Source organism: Arachis stenosperma, chromosome 1 (genome assembly GCF_014773155.1).
Source record: "Arachis stenosperma cultivar V10309 chromosome 1, arast.V10309.gnm1.PFL2, whole genome shotgun sequence".
Lineage (NCBI taxonomy): Eukaryota > Viridiplantae > Streptophyta > Magnoliopsida > Fabales > Fabaceae > Arachis > Arachis stenosperma.
The window spans coordinates 125617601-125634744 of NC_080377.1; the positions used below are offsets into that span (position 1 = coordinate 125617601).

Below are 17144 nucleotides of genomic sequence, written 5' to 3' on the forward strand. Positions count from 1 at the left end.
ATGCCAAACTTTTGACGAATAAGCAACATCCTTCTTTGCTTCTTCTTCTTCTTATTTTTTAGTATATTAGTTTATAATTAAACAATAATAACATAATATAAACTAGCAAAAAATAAATAATTATATAAAAAATAAATATAATTATATATTTTGGCCATATATCAAAATTAAACTCCACAAAAATAACGTGGATGAAAAATAAATTAATTATATTAAAAAATTGCAATCTAAAAATGGTGTCATGTCACATGTGTCAATGGAGAATCAAACCCCAGGATTAAGAAGAAAAATAATTCAATTTCACGAAACCAAGTAGAAATTCTATGCTCTTAGCTCATTCATTTTACTTTAACATAAGAACCCCAACTTGGCGCCACGGCTGTTATCACGGTTATTATTCAATCCTACTTTCTTCCTTCGAAACAATTCATTCAGATTTTTTTGTCTCCACACTTACGGATCTGATCTCACCCGAACCCGAATCATGGTGTCCGCATCCGACGGCTTTCCAGTTCCAGATCGGTGCGGACCCATCGCCACCCGTTCCGCCTCCTTCAACGGTCTTTATTCCTCCTCATGCCCCCCTACCCCCCGGAGCCGCCAATCGTCGCCAGTTCACTCGTCGAGGGTGGGCCCCAGTCACCCCTTCAGCTCCCGCAGAAGCAGATCCCAATTTCCATGGTACCGACGGAAACGCCTCAAAGTAGTTATGGCACTTGTTGCTTTGCTAGGTTCCTTATTCCTTGTGAACTGGATTATGCTCGCAAGGCTTCAACATGACGCACCAAATCCTCCTGTTTCTAAATCTGCTGCCAAGTTATCCATCCGTTCCTCTGTTTCCCTTTCAGTTTCGGTTCAGGTGCTTTGTTTCTTCCATTCATAAATAGTATATTGTTATCCTCATATTGTACTCACCGTTAATATAGTATATATGCATTGATAGTTGGTAGGTAAACATGTGGCTCTAATTTTATATGCTATATATAGAATAGTTGGGATATTAGTATAACTTAATTTCATGGCTGCTGGATGATTTTGTTGTGTTTCTTAGTGTTGGTCATTATTTTTTGCTGATGCTTACAGGGTAAAGGGAACAAGTCTGGAAAAGGGAAAAAACCACACAAGGGATATCAAAGGATGCTGGCTTTGGCTGCCCATGCCTTGGCAGAGGTAAAGCGATAGAGTCTATAGAATGATTTCTAATTGTTTTGGATTTCTCTCTGGTGCATGTTTGTGTAAGTATTTCTGATTTAGTTTTCATATGGGACAGGATAAACGAGAACCAAAGGATTTGTGGCAGGAACCTTTGGCTCCTGCATCTACTTGGAGACCTTGTTCTGATCTGCGTAATTGGGAACCTAATGGTATGTGTGCTAGAACTTAGAACTGCAGCACTTTGTATGTCGGAAAGTGAGTACAAACAAGATTTCCTTGTGTCATGAACTCACACTCTGCTATCCTTTAATGTACTCTCCCAGAAGGAAAGAATGGATACATTTTGGTTACTGCAAATGGTGGGAACAATCAACAGCGAGTTGCTGTAAGTATTCTTTGTTAGACTGCTATGTTTTTATGCTTACTGCATCTTTGAATTTGGGTTTTGTTTGATTTGAAAGTGTTTTTTCTTTTTAATGGATTAACTCAGCATAAATGATCAATTTGGTTCGCCACAGGTTTGCAATGCTGTTGTTGTGGCACGATTACTAAATTCAACTTTGGTCATTCCCAAATTTATGTACAGTAGTGTATGGAGAGATGTGAGGTGATGTTTTGTCTATCTTTTTCCTTCCTCATCCTCTTCATAGTTTGACTAACACAATATAGGGCATGTTTGGTTTGTGTTTCATTTTCATTTCCATTTTCAGTATTCTTTTAGGATTTTATGAAGAAAAAAAAAAAGATTTTATTGTTTTCACAGTGAATCTTCTTTTTCCCCACAAAAATACTAAAAACATTATACACTGGAAATGCAAACCAAACGAGCCCCTAATTTCTCTCGAAATATTTAGTTGCTAGACCAAATGCTTAGTACAAACTCTGATGATTACTGGGATGTTATAATATGAAAGTGAATTTTTTATGATTGTTGTAGCTGAATAAAACCTGTGATTCTAATACATAGCTACAAGTTATATGAAAAATTCAGGGGGATAGGTTAGCTGGTTAGGCATATGGGTTAGCAATTCACTAACTACTGCCTTTTTTATCCCATATTTTTGGAAGGGAAACTACCATGGTAAAATTTTAGTTTAGTTTTTATTCTACTTTATTTTTATATTCACATTTGCTGTCCATGGGTATTCTCTTTGACGTTTCGAATTTGTAAGTGTAACTTATGATCTCTTATTTCATAATTTCATAGTCAATTCAGCGATATCTATCAGGAGGAGCATTTTATTAACTACTTGACTCCTGATATTCGGATAGTGCATGAACTTCCCAAGGAACTACAGTCTTTGGACTTGGAGGCAATTGGTAGTGTTGTAAGTAACTTTCCTACTTCAGCAGATTATAAGAGTATAAGTACACTCAAATATATTGGTTCTGTATGTTCTTAATTGTGGGAATGCTTTTTCAGGTGACAGATGTTGACATGGTAAAGGAGGCAAAGCCTAGCTTTTACTTGAAAAACATCCTACCTATTATACTTAAAAATCAAGTTGTTCACTTTGTTGGATTTGGGAATCGCCTTGCATTTGACCCAATACCATTTGAACTTCAGGTAAATGTCATTTGATGCTTAGATATTAAAATCAATTCGCCAGGTTCTGGCAGATATGCCTCTATTATTGTCTTTCTTGAATTTCAAGCCCTAGTGTGCTATTCCTAATCGGGGAAATTCATATAGAGACTTCGTTGCAGATGTAACTTTCATGCGCTGCAATTTGTTCCCAGAATACAAGAAACTGGTGCTTTGCTTCTTAAAAGATTACGCAAACATGAAGGTCTTATTGGACCATTGGACCGTTATCTTCTTGGTCCATTTGCAGAATCAGTTGAGGAAAATGGAAATAATGTCAAGAAAGCATCAAAATACCTAGCTATACATCTCAGATTTGAAATTGACATGGTTTCCCATTCTTTATGTGAATTTGGGGGAGGTGAAGAAGAGAGGAAAGAATTGGATGCATATCGTGAAATTCATTTCCCTGCATTGGCACAGTTGAAGAGGACTACAAAGTATGTGTTACTATAATCTTAATCATGTGAAATTCTCCCCACAGACAGAAATTTTATTTTTGATAAAGAAAAACCCTTGCTCTTGGAACTTGTTTGACCTCAATAATTTGAATATTCTATGCAGATTGCCTTCTCCCTCAGAGCTCAGGGCCGAAGGCCTATGTCCTTTGACACCGGAAGAAGCAGTCCTTATGCTTGCTGGTCTTGGTTTCAACCGCAAGACACATGTATTTGTAGCTGGATCTAATTTATATGGAGGTCGCTCACGGTTGGTTGCTTTGACCAGCTTGTACCCTAAATTAGTCACTAAGGAGAACTTGCTTTCTGCTGCCGAACTTGAACCCTTTGCAAATTATTCATCTCAGGTGAGTATCGGTTGACATTGTTCAATTTGTGTTTTTATGCTATTTGATCCTTAGCATCATTTGAGCCTGCATAGCAATGTGTGCGTGCGTGCATGTGCATGTGGATATGAAAACACAACATCATAAGAGGAACATTGGGTCTTTTTGGCTTTACTGTTACTCTTTTGACGAATAACAAGAAATGATATCTATTGTAGTTAGCAGCACTGGACTTCATAGGATGCACTGCTTCTGATGCATTTGCCATGACCGATTCGGGTAGTCAGTTGTCATCTTTGGTGTCCGGGTATCGAATATATTATGGAGGAGGAAGAATGCCAACAATACGTCCTAATAAGCGCAGGCTTGCTAGTATATTCATGAAGAACTCTACCATAGAATGGCGAGTGTTTGAACAGAGAGTGAGGAAAGCAATTAGACAAACTAAGCATGTACAGACAAGGCCCAAGGCTAGAAGTGTTTACAGATATCCTAGGTGTAAAGAATGTATGTGCAGGACAGATTGATTCATTTGTTTTAGCTTGGTTTTAATTGCCCATTGCAATTTTATACATTCTTTTTCATTTATTCTACTAGTTAGTTATTTTTCTTTACTAATTTGGTTAGGCTGCTCCATGTTATAGCTACACTGTACCATAACTTAGCATGGAATTGATCTCTGACAAATAGTAACCATTGTCATATACGATTCTTTCAAGCTCTTTTTGCTCCAAAGATTTTGTCGCTAAAAGCCGAATATTTAACAATAGTTAGGGCTGGGTTATCCTGTCACTTAAGGTTATCTTGGAACTAATACAACCGAACTCCTTTGAAACTTGCAGGCTCAGGCTTAGAGTCTAAAGAACAAATTAGGAGTTATTCTATACATTTAAGTATTTTTGCATGTAATTATTATGGAAAAATATTAGGTGACCAGTATTTTTTTTTCTCTTACATTTGTCTTGCATGGTAACCAACACCAGCCAACTTCTCATAATTGTTGACCCCTAGCATTCCCCACTTTTATGCAACCATGTTAGAGTTAAACTGACTAAAACCCAGTTGCATAACAAAAGGTGGCTGTTTTGCTAGGTAGTGTGATTTTCAATATATTAAAGAAGGTAAAACTGACAACGTTATTCTTACAATGTGATTCAAATTTCCTGTCAAAACAATTTCACCAAAGCTGAAATTTTTCATGGTAGCGTAAACATTGAGTCGAATGTTCAGATCTTGTGTTCCTTGCGGACTTATGGTAAACCAAGTTGGAGACAGATCAACGGTAGTTCCAAATGGAGGCATAACAGTGGCCAAATATGTCTCCGTTTTGTTCCCCACATTGATGAAAGTTCTTCGCATAGAAGCTGAGCCTCTCAGTGCAGATATTGTTACTGAAGGAAGGTTTAGATCATATGGATCGGAAAATGATTGGTTGCAAGGTACCCCTATGGTAGCAAGTATTGTATCCTGGCCAATGCCGGGCAAAGAGCATAAGAAGCTGACATAGTCTGCAAACTCTGTTTTAAGAAGAGTAAACATTATTCATGTTGTGAGCAGGTAAAAGAACCAAGCTGATCAAGCATTCAATTCTAGTGTGTGGCTCTTCTACTTTACTAGTACATATACCTGATGGCAGAACCAAGCCTGGATCATTGGCACGGTTAGGGTTGACAATGCCTGCCCCACATTCAAAGGGAGTGGAGGGATGCAAGGTGCCTATCGGATAGCTTTCTGCCATTATATTCTCTCCAAGATTATCAAACTTTGTGCTGGTTGTGGTTATTGCAGATGCTATCATAGATGGAGTCCATGATGGATTATGTTGCTTGATTAGTGCTGCGATTCCGGCTACATGAGGTGTGGCCATGCTGGTACCGGATAATATTGCAAATTCATGCCCTATATGTGTCATAACAGAAGAGTTACAACAGCAACTAAGATTTGTGATTGAATATTGGCTAAATAGATCAGACGACGCTATGTGTGTACCTCTCAGCATGGGATTCGAGACACTCATGGGGCTATAGGCTGCCCATATTTGGTCCCCTGGAGCAAGAACATCAGGTTTAAGTACATCAGCAAGACTTTTTCTATTGTTACTGATATCCGGACCCCTTGAAGAAAATAAACTAACAACCGGTGATCGCCCCGTGAAAGAGGCTACTCTTCCTTCCCCTATAGCTGCCATGGCATCAGATTCTATGAAATTTCCTCTCTCATCCCTCTTGGTATGTTCTTCATAATATTGTGATATAACCTACATTTAGGAGCAACCGTTTATTCAGTTAATGGAAGCCTTGTTTCAGTTAGAATACAAAAATGATGACTAATTAGTTCTTTTTTATACCTTGGCATCATCTACACGAGAGATCAATATGGAAGGAAGAGCAAAAGGATATGCCTGCGGTTTGTAACTACCATATCTTGGATTTGCAACATAGATAAAACCTGAGAAACCTAGAGTCCTTGCCGTATCAACAATGGCAGCAAAAGAGGAGGTTCCAGTATAGAATCCATATGAGCAGGTACAGATAACTATCCTTGCAAACACCAAGTTTGGATCGAAAACTTCTGGATGCTGGCACTCTTCTATATATTCCGGAGTGTGTTGGAATGTTCCATTTTTTTTCAATGCATCCTTGGCTAACACCAGCTTTTGTAAAACTTTTCCATTTCCAAAACCTGGCCCTGAATAGGTAATTAAATAAAGAAGCTCAAACAAAAGGAGCATTATGCTCTTGAAACATTGCGTTTGGGAACCTAAGCGGCATTACCTGATAGGCTAGCACCATCTAGAACTTGGCCATTCCCAAGAAGAAGATGAGCAGGGTAGGTTCTGTCAGTGGTGGAAGCGCCAACCCCCATGGCCCAGGGACTAAAAGAGACCACAGTTGAAGGATATGGACCCTTGTTCCCTGCAGCTTGGACCACAAAAACTCCTGCTTTCCTTGCAAATAACATGGCAACCTCAAACATGTTTACGAAGGTTAATGTGCCATCTGGTGGTGGTTCATCTGGTCCCACAGACACTGTTAATATATCCACCCTATCACTCACAGCCTGCATATGTATATATATATTTATATAAATCAATCAAACAATTAGGTATTCAAAGATTAATTATTTGACAATGTATGTGCAAAAATTACTTGATCCATAGCTGCAACAACATCTGCAAGAGTTGACCCGCTTGGATATGCAGCCTTATAAACCGCAATCCTGCAATGCAACAAAAACAAAACAAAAAAAGTAATAAACTTTACATAATATAGCAAAACCAGTAAAAATATCTATCTGAAATATGTCATACTCAAGGCAAGGAACTGATATTAAAAAATGGTGTATACTATCATGAAGATTTTACAATTGTCTTCATGTAAATATACATCTTTTTTATCATTAGATAATAAATTGTAGGGTTTGATTTGAATGATATGCTATAAAAAGTGTTATCTTTTTTCAAAATGTGGCTAAACAAATAAAGCACACTTTTAACACAAGACTCTTTATAAGAAGATGTTTTTAACATCTTCATTTGAGTAGGTGCCTTAAAAAATACCTGACCTTGCACGAGGTGCCATACCGCTAGCTTTCCCATAGAAGACGCCGTTCACAACAACGGGAACACCACCATTTCCAGCAGCAATAGAGGCAACATGACTGAAATCATCAAAAGTAACAATCATACATCTTAGAAGATAAATTGAGGTGAGTAGCAGAATGGATTACCTGCCATGTCCTTCAGCATCAAAGGGTGAAAGGATGTCGACAGAAGCATTAAGGTTCACCGCAGCTTGGGCACCAGCAGAGAAGAACTTGGCAGACACAATCTTGCCATTGCAAGAAGAAGCAGGGAAGAAGGGACCGAACTGACACTCAGCGGATGAGAAAGAAGTGAGGTTAGAGGTGAAAGGGTGCAAGTTGGGATCGTAAGCGAAGCTAGGGTGGGTGGGGTTGATGCCGCTGTCAACAAAACCAATGACAACGCCGTCGCCGGCGTGTGCGGGTCCTCCAAGCTGCGTCCAAATACCAGTGGGTAAGCTTAGAAACTGGGGAGTGTGGGTTGTCATAAGCTTGGCTCCGTTGTCTCTCTGTACAAGCTTCACTCCGGCCAAGTTTCTCAGCTTCGTGGCCTGGGATCGGCTCGTGCGCACGGAAAACCCATTGAACATGTGTTTAAAGCTGTGGAGCTTCTTGTAGCTTCCATCTTCCAGAGCGCTTTGTAGAATTTCATCGTGTTTTGCTTCCGTTTCCGCGCCCAAACTATTTTATCAATAAAAGTAAGACAACACTCTCTTTTTTCAAACTTTTTATTTTTAATATTGGTAGTGGTATTTTTTTAAAATGTGGATTGTTGGGGTGTTATTCGTAAATGTGGTACAGTTTTATTAGAAAAATAAAAATCAAATCGTCCGATTTATTAGAGATACAGAAATCAGACCATCCGATTTCTAGAGCTGTCTGATTTGTAGATGTACAGAAATCGGACTGTCCGATTTATGAAAGGTACACAAATTAGACCGTCCGATTTGTGTTAAAAAAATTAAAAATTTTGAGATACAGAAATCGGACCCTCCAATTTGTGTACTTTTGATAATTTTAAAAAATACCAAAAATTACAATGTTAAGGTATATTATTACTTTTACTTTCCTAATAAAAAAAGTTAGCCTTCTTTTTTACATATTTTTATCTAATTTTTTTAATTTCATAATTTACTAATATATTTTAAATATTATTAACTAAAAATAATAAATTTTACTCGCCTCTAACATTTTTCTAAAAATAAAGAGTAAATAGTTATTTTTACACTCCCAAAATATGTTAAATGAGTTTAAAATCTAATACTCTTCATTGTTTGATAAATAAATTATTTTTTTAATTTAGTATTTATATTTAATAAATTCATTTAAAAATAATTTTAGTGTACAAATAGTATTTTTATTTTTTAATTTATCAAAACACAAAACAAAATGTTACTTCTTCAAATTAAAAAACTTTACAAACTAAGTCAAGTCGATCAGTTATTAACATTTTATGAAATTAATAATTCATGTAATTGTTAAAATAATTTTTTATGTAATACTTTTGTATAAAAGCACGAATCTTATCTATTTTAATTTTCCTTATCGTTTTTGAAAAATTGCTTTTGCAATTTCTAAATATGACACTTATGAGATAAAACCCTGATAATAACAAATCTTTAAATCATTTTAGGTGTATATTAAATCAGATATTAATATAAAATATATATTAAAATATAAAATATATATAAATTAATTAAACTATATATATTTATGTATGTAAATATATAGTGCCTAATAATTTAGTGACAGTTTATTGTGCGTATAGTATTTTTTAAACTTTAAATAAGATTGATTATTGATTTCTTTGGTAATTAATACTGACTATACTGTCAGGTCAATGGAAATTAATGTTCATAACAACTAAATGTTATTAATGTATTTTGTGATTCAAGTAATTTACGATTAGAGATTTTTTTATGATAAGAAAATTAGAAAGAATAATAAAATACAAATATGATTTAGTTTAAGAAAGTTAAGATATCCGTAAGATATCGAAGTAAGTAAATGCTAAATATAGTTTTTTATTATATAAATAAAGTCAGAAAGAATAATAAAAATGCAAATATGCTTTAATTAATGAAAATTAAGAGATTAAGATATCAAATTAAGTGATTTTTCTTTTATGATAAAATGTAGAGAGAATAATAAATGCTAGTTGAACAAGTAATGGTTAGCATCACCGAAATACAAATATGCTTTAATTAGAGAAAATTAAAAGATTCAGATATATTGCAACAAGTAATGCTAAATAGAATTCATTTTCCTTTGTTATAATTAATTAACTTGTCATCAGAAACATGTGACAAATTTCTTAGAAATAACTGAAAAAAATAGCGGGAAAAAATCATAAATATATTCACTATAATTTGGCTGGCATTTTAACTAGGAATTTTGATTGAACAGCATTACATTCAAAATAGTGCAAAACAGCGATACACAAAATAATGAAACGAAACCTATTGATGAATTTAATATGGGTGGAAACTCATATGCAGTTGACTTCACGTAAAGTTGATATCTAAGAGTCGTTAAATAATTTAATTGATTTGACTAAATTTTCATCTAAGTATTAATTTGACGTGAAGTCGACTTCATCTGAATTTTCAACTTATATATGCTTAATTTGTTAGTGAATACGAATTTAGAAGAGTAGAAGTTTCTCATTTCGGTGTTATGATGATGAATCAATGATCTGAAATAACTTGACAGAAGATTTTAGAAGAAAAATTATTTGCAAATGAACATGATTTCTGCTGTATAAATGAGACATTATAATAAATCGGACTATGAACAGAGAGTAAATTAATCAAACCAAAGTCTCTACTATGAACTAATTAACCTGTTGGGATCAATTGTTGTTGAATCTTGACTATGAGAACCTTTTTGGAAAGCAATTCCATCTCCTTCCAATAGAACCAAGTATATGTGTCTCTCTTCATCATCATGAAAACAAGTAATGGAAATCACAAAGATTGAAATGAAGATACTCATCATCAGTAACAGTGTTAGTGATGATGGTAAAACCATGGAGGTAACACTATTCCCTTTAGCCATTGTTGAGGCGAAGAAAAAAAAAAGAGAAGAAAGATTAGTTGAAGAGTTGATGGTAATAACGATTCTTATATATAGAGATGCAAAGCAAGGAGATAAAATAGCCTCACTGATAACGTGAACGAATTCTAAAATTTAGCATATTTTAAGGTAATTTATATCATTTCTTAGTGCTAGCTTTACCAAGCAATTGCATGAGTCTATTAATAAAAAATGCATGTCATCTCACGCGAAGATGAATCCTCCCCTCGCAAACAAGCAATATAAAACCCGTAGAACATTCTGTTACTTGGTCGGTCCAATTAGAGTTTATGTTTTTGGGCCTAATATGGTGACGTAAAGGGTTCTTATGTTTAGTTTTCCTCCTTTTTTTCTAGTGGAAAAATGGAAATTATTTCTTGGATTTGGATTTAATTTGTCATTCTTACATGAATACAACTAGGAAAATTTCTGAAAACATTATGATCATAGATGGTTCATTCATGGCCATATAATCAAAGAATAATATTAAGAGTATATATAAGGAATGGTACGGTGTTATGGTGTCTACCATGTTTCATTTTTACATTATATGATATAAATACAAAAAGTGGAATCTATACTTTTTTTTCTCTCACTTTTTAAGCAAGTTAGACACTAATTTTTAAGACACTATAGAATTTTTCATAAGAAATAGATAAAGAAGCTTTTCAAAACGAAAATATTAAGAACTAAAAGTTTATTTTTAACCTAATTTTTTTAGGATAGGATATATTTAGAATTTGTTTTAAAAGATATATGTCTCATAATTTTTAATTTTTATAATTCTTTTTAATAATTTTAAATATTAATTATTTATTTTATTATTTATTCATAAAGTAAATCGATGAATTGATATTGGAAAAATGTGCCTTTGCGTACAATAAAAGATATCTTTTGTGGAGCAATAGTGTAATACTACTTAGCCAAAATATTATACAGAATAAATAAAGATATATAATTAATAACATTTGTGTTTATAAGAGAATGTGAATCACTCTCTTAATTTAATTGACACAATAATCTTTTTTGTAATTATCTTTTTTCATTTAATTATACTAAAAGTTAATTCCAAATTTAATGTGAATCGAATTTTAAAATTTTTTCCCTCATTATTACTATATGCATTTTTTTTTTGTCCACAGTATTTCCAGCCCGACAGGACAAGGACAAGAACTAATTTGTCATTGATTCGGAACTCCATTTAAGGATTTGCGACACTTGTTTAAGCGGACGAGTGACATTTAACCAACCCAAGTTGGTTTACTACATGCGTTTATAATTCTATAAAACTGACTAAAAGTTGAATTTTAAAGGACAAATAACATTTTTGTATTTAATATATAAATCAATGTTTTTATATATAATAAATATTACAGCAAAAACGATAAGGCGAGTAAAAGTAGGGATATTTATAGATCGGATCGTATTCGCAAATTTACCGTAAAAATTCACATCCGATCCGAAAATTGCGGGTATGATCGAATCCGCAGAATGATCGGATCGGATAAGATTTGATCTGCACCCTTTAAGGATCGAATCGCGGATATCTGCTCTGCATCCACGTATCTGATCCGTAGATCCATACAATAATAATTAAAATATATATATATATATATATATATATATATATATATATGTATTTAGTATTATATTTATTTGTTTGTATGTTTTAGTTAGTAGTTTTTATTTTATATATTGTATTATTTTATTTTTGTTATTTAGAAAAAGTTTGATTAAAAATATTTTTGGAATAAATAGGTTTTAAAAGTGTGAAAGAAATATTTTTATTGAATTTTTTACATAGAAATATAATTAAAAAGAGAAAGTTTAATTATGTAGATATATCCGATATCCGATCTGCAAATATACGGATCAGATCAGATCCAACACTAAAAAATGTGAATATCATATCATATCCGATCGGATAGAAATTGTGCAGATCAGATCTCGACCATATTCGATCTTTTTCGACCATATCCGATTTGCGTACACCTACATGAAAGGATAATAATTAAACTTTGCTCATCTCATTAAATAAAGTTAAAAATAGAAAGTTTTAACTAATTTTGGTTCAATAAATTTGGTTTTCAAACTTTTTTTTGTTATCTGCAAATTTAAATTTTATTTAAGAATTTATAATTAGTCCATAAATGATTATATATATAAAACAACATTCAAATCTTCGAAATTTTCTTTAAGGTTATATATATATGCCTTTTGTATGCTTTTCTTTTGTTGATATTAAAAGTGATTACCAAAAATTTACACCATAAAAAATGTAAAAAGAATAATGTAAACATAATTTTTTTATTTTTATTTTTTTGTGGGTCCACATTGAACTGTTTCTTAAACCTAGGTCTTAGATAGAAGGAGAAATTTTACCCGCCGAAATTTATGTTGTGGCCAAATCGCCAAGTTTAACGTTATATTTTGGCCCGCCGTGTGAGATAATCGAAAATGGCTTCGCTTATGTTTGGACTAATGAATAGATCAAGTCCTCTCATTTTCTTTAATTCAGAAGCTCCAAGTCCAATTACAAAATACAGTTTATGATTGAACACCTAGGTTCCGTTATATATATTTAATAGCATCATAACTAACTACTCAAGACGTGCGTTGCTCTCTACATACATTACATTTATATGCTACTTTTTCAAGTTTGAAGTGATGAATGCCTTTGCATTTATTTTTGTTTCTCAAAGCATTGTGTGGGAAAAATCCATGGGAAAGGGATTGGCCACAACATTGTCAATGTAATAATGTGGATGGCTTTGATCCATCACCACAAACTGCATATCCTCCGAAGGCTTCCAATGCCGTTTCCTTTGATTAATAAACCAGTTGTTTATCTGTTTCTGATCCAAACCTGTTGACTCTGCAAGCGCCACCTTCTGTGATTCCTGTTCATACATACAAAAATCTCCACATTTTTCTATCACATATTTCACAAAATTGAAGATCATGATATAGTTTTAAGGCACATACAGATGGGTAAGGCCATTTGTGATGTCTGCTCCACCATTCAAGTAGCTGTTGTCTTGCTTCTTTAGGGAGCTTCCCTTTTTTCCTCTTCTTCATGAATTCCTGCTTCAGACTACCAAGGTATCCGCTGTACTTTCGCAAAAGCTGACCCTTCAGCTCCCGCTCCTCTGCTTGCGGATCAATTATTGCATTGTTTTGTAAATCAACATCGTCCTCGGATGATCCATTCCTATCAACACCTTCATTACCGGCTGATTTGTTTCATATCAGCCGCATTAAGCACTAGAACTCATAAGATTGAATATTAAAGAGCAAGGCATGATTAAGACTAATCATATTTTTGTCAAAGAAAAGTGTATCTATCTGCAACTCCTTTTAACATTTGGGCTCAGAATGTGCAAAGAACATCACATCTCAATTTTCTTGATCAAGAAGAAAACCAACAAATTATTCAATTACTTCAATCAATGTTATATGTAGCTGTAATAACTAACCATTGCAAACAATTAACACCAATGAATGACTCTTCAGCAATATGCCATATGTATTAGGTTACACTTTATCTAACAACTTACTGAACTTAGGCATTCATTCTACACCGAATTGGCAACCGCGACGGAACAGTCTAAATACAGAATATAAGATCTCCTGTTTAATAAGCTTATTCAAAGACTAAGCAGCACTCAATGTTTTCATTCACCTTACATCAGTCACTTGCATAAGTCCTAGATCATAATGCAGCAATATCTCTAGCAAGAATATCATCAATTGTTGAAATCATAGAAGCTGATACCCATAACCATAATTCAATGGCTAATTATCCTTAAATATTTATTAGGGGTGTATTGAACTCCTTCACCAATACCATTAAGGTGAAAAGTGGATGAATATTTTTTATTATTACTCCTTAAAATATAGACTTGGATAGTCTTAAGTCTGATAATTAACCACACCAGGACAATTTGCTAGGATCCATTCCCCCCAATAATAATCCAATTCCATAATTAATAATGTTAACTTTAGATGAACTAGCTAGTCACACACGTGGGGGACAAAGGACAAAAATATACTATCCATTGATCTATGGATTTATCTCCAAAACCATTTAGCCTTACACTTTAAACCAATCAATGGGGAAAAGGATACTATATTTGGCCCATCAATAGTTGAAAGATTGAGAACATTGATTCACTTAAACAGGTTAAGTTTATATGCAAGCTAAGGCCATATGCAATATGCGATGAACTTTACATGTTTTTCCATCAGTCTTTGATACTTTAGCAGCAAAGTTTGACATTATGGTGGGGTGGTATTGAATTGACATATTCATTACTTACATGAAGATAAAGACAGTGGCTATCCATTTTTAGTTACAAGACAAGCAAATAAATAGTACCACTACATCTTGTTACAAACAATTATAGCAATAATAAGCATATCAAGGATAATGCATCTGCAAATCATGGTAATATGCATCTGCACCTACGGATACAAAAACGCCAAAATGGACTCTATCCGTAGTAATGTAACATTGCACACGAATACATTGAATGTAAGTTTTTTTTTTTAAAAATAATTAAATTATAAAAGAAAGTTTTCTTGAAAGAATAAGTCCTAATGGGGTACTTGATTGCCAAAATCTTAATTTTAAAAGTAAGATTTGGTTGAGATAGGAAGAGCCATTCTTTTCCCACATTCATTTATCACCACAGAATAGTTAAAAAATAGAACGGAGATAATATAATAACAAAAATATAAATGAGTGATTATGAGACAATAATATGGAATAAGAATTTTGTAGTCAATAGAAAAAATGATGAAATCCTTTTTAGTAAGTTCTCTATGATTATAAACTTGAAAATTTACTATGAGTAATGATTGTAATTCCTAATCATTTTTCTAGCTTACTGCTACTATAGTTACTTCTAAAACTCTAATGTAGAAAAATTCTTAAAAACAAATAAAGAAGGTAGTAAATTAATTGTTAATAATAAGCACACTAGAGTAAAGTAAATGCACTTATGCACAAGCCAACTTAAAAAAGCTATATGAAATTATCAATCTAAAAAGACCAATTCAGAAGAAAATTCATTGTTGATCATCATCCATATATATATATGATATAAAAGTATGGGAAGCTATACCTATTCAAATTTGGTGGAATGCAACAAAAAACAAATGCTTATCCATGAACTAACTATAGAGTTTCATATTTTAATTTTTTTTGTTATTTTTTCCCCCAATAATCTATGCCAAACAGGACAAATACTCCACCTGGGGATGAACACTAGGCAGCACCAGTTTCCAGAAACCCTAGTAGGTTCATGATAGTCACGGTAAGCATGTGAAATGGGGAAATTTTAATAAACTGACAAATAAATACTTGGATTCTGCTTTTCCAGAAACAGGTGAAATTATGCGAATTTAATTTAAAGTAGAGTAGTTAGATGAGAGAAGCTTCATTCAATGCCCTAATACCGAGAAGACCGAGTTACCTTGCACACATACATATGTATCTACCACTAGTACTACTACTACTACTACTACTTTATTTTAAAAAAATGTTTTTTCATGAAACAAAATAGTGATATGGTTATTGAAGAAAAGGAAAGAAAGAAAAGAGCGTTTGGAAGTAGTTGGGTGATCACCGAAGTTATTGGAAGGAGAAATGGAGAGGGATTTGAACTGGGACTCCATGCGCTGAAGGAAAAGCATGGATTCCTTGAAGGGTTTGGAGAGTTCTTGCTCGTACTTGATAAGCATCTCACAGTAGGCCTCCATGAACTGATCCAGCGCTGGATCTTCACCTATGCAAGAAGTTGCTGCCATTGCCGCTGCAGATTCACATGCTTCTTCTAACCTTGCCACCACTTCAGGCGGTGCTCCAACCTGCACAACTCTAACCAGTCAGGGAAACAAAAAGATTCTCATCATCATTATATATGGTTATTGTTCACCTTTTGACAATTGACGTATGCAGCCAAGAGGCGATGATAGTGAGGATGAGACATGATCTTGGCCTTGAGAGCTGATGAAGAGGAAGAAGAAGAAGAGCTTCCATGGTGGTTGTTGTGTATGTCCATAAAGTAACATATCCCAGTGTTGTTGCGGATTGGTTCTTGATGAGTAGTAAGCATGGGAAGAGGGAAGGAACTATTTGTGTCTGCATTATTAGGATTAGAGTAATTAAGATTAGGAAGAGGATTAATAACTTGATTGTGAGTGGTAGTGAGTAAAGGCATCATGATGATTGGATAAATCCCACTATTATTACTACTAGTCATGATGTTCTCGCCAAAAGCCATCATACTATAAGTGCCATTACCCTCCTCCATTTCAGTCAGTTAACATGAGGATGAGGATGAGGATGATGCGTGTGTTTCAGTCTCTCCCGGAATTTATGGTAGAAAAGAAAGAAAGTATCAGAAGAAAATCCAGAACAGTTGAGTTTGCATGGATGGAGGAGTAGTACTAGAAAGGATAGAGATTTGGAGTTGAAGCAGCAGAGAGCACGCGGGGCACAGAGAGAGTGAGAGAAGGGGCTCACCTCATTCGTGCACTGCTACCCTTTTACCTTCCCAATGAATTTCCTTCACTACTTCCACTGCAACAAACACAGAGATTCAATCTTCAAACCAAACTGTAAGGAACGATCAAATCGAGGACCACCCAACAAGTCACAGGACCCTTATATTCTTCTTTTTATTTGCACAATTATGTAAAGTAATTTTAGATGTAAACCTTATGTTATCAAAAATAATTATTTTTTATACATATAAGTATATTCAAATTTAATTTTCATAAGTTAAAAGTGTAAAGTATAAACTAGTTAAAATACGCTCTTTAAAAAGCAAAAAATATTATATATGTATTTAATTATGTAATAATTATATAAGTAAATAATTACTACCGTATGAACGATCTTTTAAAAAATAATGAAATTATATTATTATATAAAATATTTTATATTATTCATATATA

The 17144-nt window shown here is 33.8% G+C and overlaps 3 protein-coding genes across 4 annotated transcripts; 1 reads left to right on the top strand and 2 right to left on the bottom strand.

Moving 5' to 3' along the window:
- The first annotated feature begins 291 nt into the window (after positions 1-291).
- LOC130946115 (O-fucosyltransferase 15-like) lies at positions 292-4228 on the top strand. 2 transcript variants are annotated; one of them, XM_057874797.1, is made up of 10 exons: positions 292-859; positions 1084-1170; positions 1271-1364; positions 1479-1540; positions 1674-1762; positions 2363-2483; positions 2579-2722; positions 2849-3180; positions 3305-3545; positions 3743-4228. In XM_057874797.1, the coding sequence occupies exons 1-10, from the start codon at positions 485-487 to the stop codon at positions 4049-4051; spliced, it is 1854 nt and encodes a 617-aa protein (XP_057730780.1). In that variant the 5' UTR covers positions 292-484; the 3' UTR covers positions 4052-4228. The 2 variants fall into 2 exon arrangements, with proteins under 2 accessions (XP_057730780.1, XP_057730784.1); XM_057874801.1 differs by having other exon boundaries at positions 565-859; positions 1255-1364.
- Positions 4229-4628: 400 nt separating this feature from the next.
- On the bottom strand, positions 4629-10163 carry LOC130934082 (subtilisin-like protease SBT2.4). The gene is made up of 9 exons (XM_057863674.1): positions 9949-10163; positions 7254-7787; positions 7089-7184; positions 6674-6743; positions 6299-6584; positions 5872-6212; positions 5514-5781; positions 5151-5423; positions 4629-5041 (listed from the first exon to the last, which is right to left on the bottom strand). The coding sequence occupies exons 1-9, from the start codon at positions 10161-10163 to the stop codon at positions 4629-4631; spliced, it is 2496 nt and encodes an 831-aa protein (XP_057719657.1).
- Positions 10164-12747: 2584 nt separating this feature from the next.
- On the bottom strand, positions 12748-16498 carry LOC130945098 (homeobox protein SBH1). Its single transcript, XM_057873778.1, has 4 exons — positions 16121-16498; positions 15812-16052; positions 13167-13414; positions 12748-13081 (listed from the first exon to the last, which is right to left on the bottom strand). Exons 1-4 carry the CDS (start codon positions 16496-16498, stop codon positions 12878-12880), a joined length of 1071 nt encoding a protein of 356 aa, XP_057729761.1. The 3' UTR covers positions 12748-12877.
- Between the last annotated feature and the right edge of the window lie 646 nt (positions 16499-17144).